We start from the raw sequence: 1621 nt of genomic DNA, 5'->3' as shown, positions 1-1621 counted from the left end.
GTTAAGAAACAAATTCAATGATACAACTAAAAGAAGTCAAATAGATGAGCAGAAGGGCCACGCCAAACCAAAATTGAAATTGGAAAAGGCATATGATAGGAGCCAACCACCTCAAAACCCAGAACCAATCAATGCATATAAACTAAAGAAAATAATAACAAAAGAGCTTTGGGTTTTTTTTTTTTTTTCATCTCTGTACGCAAATATAGACAAAAACTGACACCTAGATTTCCTTTTTGTACTTGGTATTCTTCTTCTTTGTCCAAATCCCTTACCTTCTCTCCTCCAAAACCCCTATTTCTCTTCTTCACTCCCTTGGGTACTCTTCAAAATAATATTCTTGTATGTTAGAAACCATCTATATATCTTTGATGCAAGTTTTTATTACTTCCTCCCTTTCTCGCAAGGAATCTGCGTGTTTCTTACACGCGTTGTCCCCTTCTTCCTTCGGTCCTCCCGAACAAGGCACCTGGTATTATCGTTGCCTTGGCCTTGACCCTTAAACCCCCTCCAACCCGTTCTTTTTTTCCTCTCTCTCGCTCTAAATACTCTCTTTTCTTTTATTTATTTTTTCTTTTTCTCTGAATTAGAACCTCACCTTTTATCTTCCTATACGTTTTTCAAAAGAAAAAGAAGACTAATTAAAAAGATGATGAAGAGGAATGTGCATGAGAAAATGATGCCACAAACGCATAAGAAGAAGGGAAATGAGAACAAGAATGTGAAGAAAAGCACCAGGTTCTTGATTACTATCAATGTTCTTGGCAGTGCGGGGCCTTTAAGGTTCTTGGTGAATGAGGATGATCTTGTTGCTGCTGTTATTGATGTCGCCCTGAAATCTTATGCTCGCGAAGGCCGCCTTCCGGTTCTAGGTTTAGACCCCAACAAGTTTCTTCTCTACTGTGCAAATGCAGGGTCAGATGGTATATATGCTTACATACCCTTATTTTAGATTTTTGTTCGTTCTTATTTATTTTATTTTTTTTAACGTATCAAACTTTAATTCTCAACTCTCTTTAAAGAACGGTATAAAAACAATCACTTGGCCACAATTGTTCGTTATGATCGTGTTATTCCAGTATTTCTTTGTCTTTTTCTTCTTGTTTTTTTTTTTTTTGTAGTATTTGGTGATATCAGAATTTACCCTCTTTTGGTCAAGAAATTGTAATTTTTTATCTAATAATGGTTTTTATGTGGGTCATTTTTAACTTTTTTTATTTTAATTTTGGGTTTCTTTTCTTTAGCTTTGAGTCCATGGGAAAAGATAGGATCTCAAGGAAGAAGGAATTTTGTGCTATGCAAGAAACAGGTGCAGCCACAGATGACTGAAGCAAGGTCTGAGATCATAGCACAAAAGGGTAGTGGTTGGAAGGCTTGGCTCAACAAATCCTTCAGTTTCAAGATTTTGTCTCATTAAGATTAATATAATCTTTCTCGTGAGAAAATTCTGTTTATTATCTAAAAGGGTCAGACCACGGTTAAATCCATAATCTGGCCAGATACGAAGTGTAATAGTAAGTTCTAATGCTTTTGAGGTGGAAAACGTATTTAGCTATCGGTATATGTTCTCCTTGTAAATAATTGAAATAATATGCCCCCATGCTGTACTCTGGAAAGGAAT

The 1621-nt window shown here is 35.8% G+C and overlaps 1 protein-coding gene across 1 annotated transcript; it reads left to right on the top strand.

Moving 5' to 3' along the window:
- On the top strand, window positions 250-1621 carry LOC18601877 (uncharacterized protein At4g22758). Its single transcript, XM_007032967.2, has 2 exons — window positions 250-923; window positions 1245-1621. The coding sequence occupies exons 1-2, from the start codon at window positions 650-652 to the stop codon at window positions 1415-1417; spliced, it is 447 nt and encodes a 148-aa protein (XP_007033029.2). The 5' UTR covers window positions 250-649; the 3' UTR covers window positions 1418-1621.

The sequence above is a fragment of the Theobroma cacao genome, chromosome 4 (genome assembly GCF_000208745.1).
Source record: "Theobroma cacao cultivar B97-61/B2 chromosome 4, Criollo_cocoa_genome_V2, whole genome shotgun sequence".
NCBI classification, from domain to species: Eukaryota; Viridiplantae; Streptophyta; class Magnoliopsida; order Malvales; family Malvaceae; genus Theobroma; species Theobroma cacao.
Note: the sequence above shows the minus strand (reverse complement) of the source record. Positions and strands in the feature narration are given on the sequence as shown.

What these genes read in the sequence shown, in the direction of transcription:
- LOC18601877 (XM_007032967.2), top strand. Translation starts at nt 650, where the DNA reads ATGATGAAGAGGAATGTGCATGAGAAAATGATGCCACAAACGCATAAG. An exon ending in TGCAAATGCAGGGTCAGATG is followed by an intron (nt 924 to 1,244) that starts GTATATATGCTT and finishes TCTTTTCTTTAG; the next exon opens with CTTTGAGTCCATGGGAAAAG.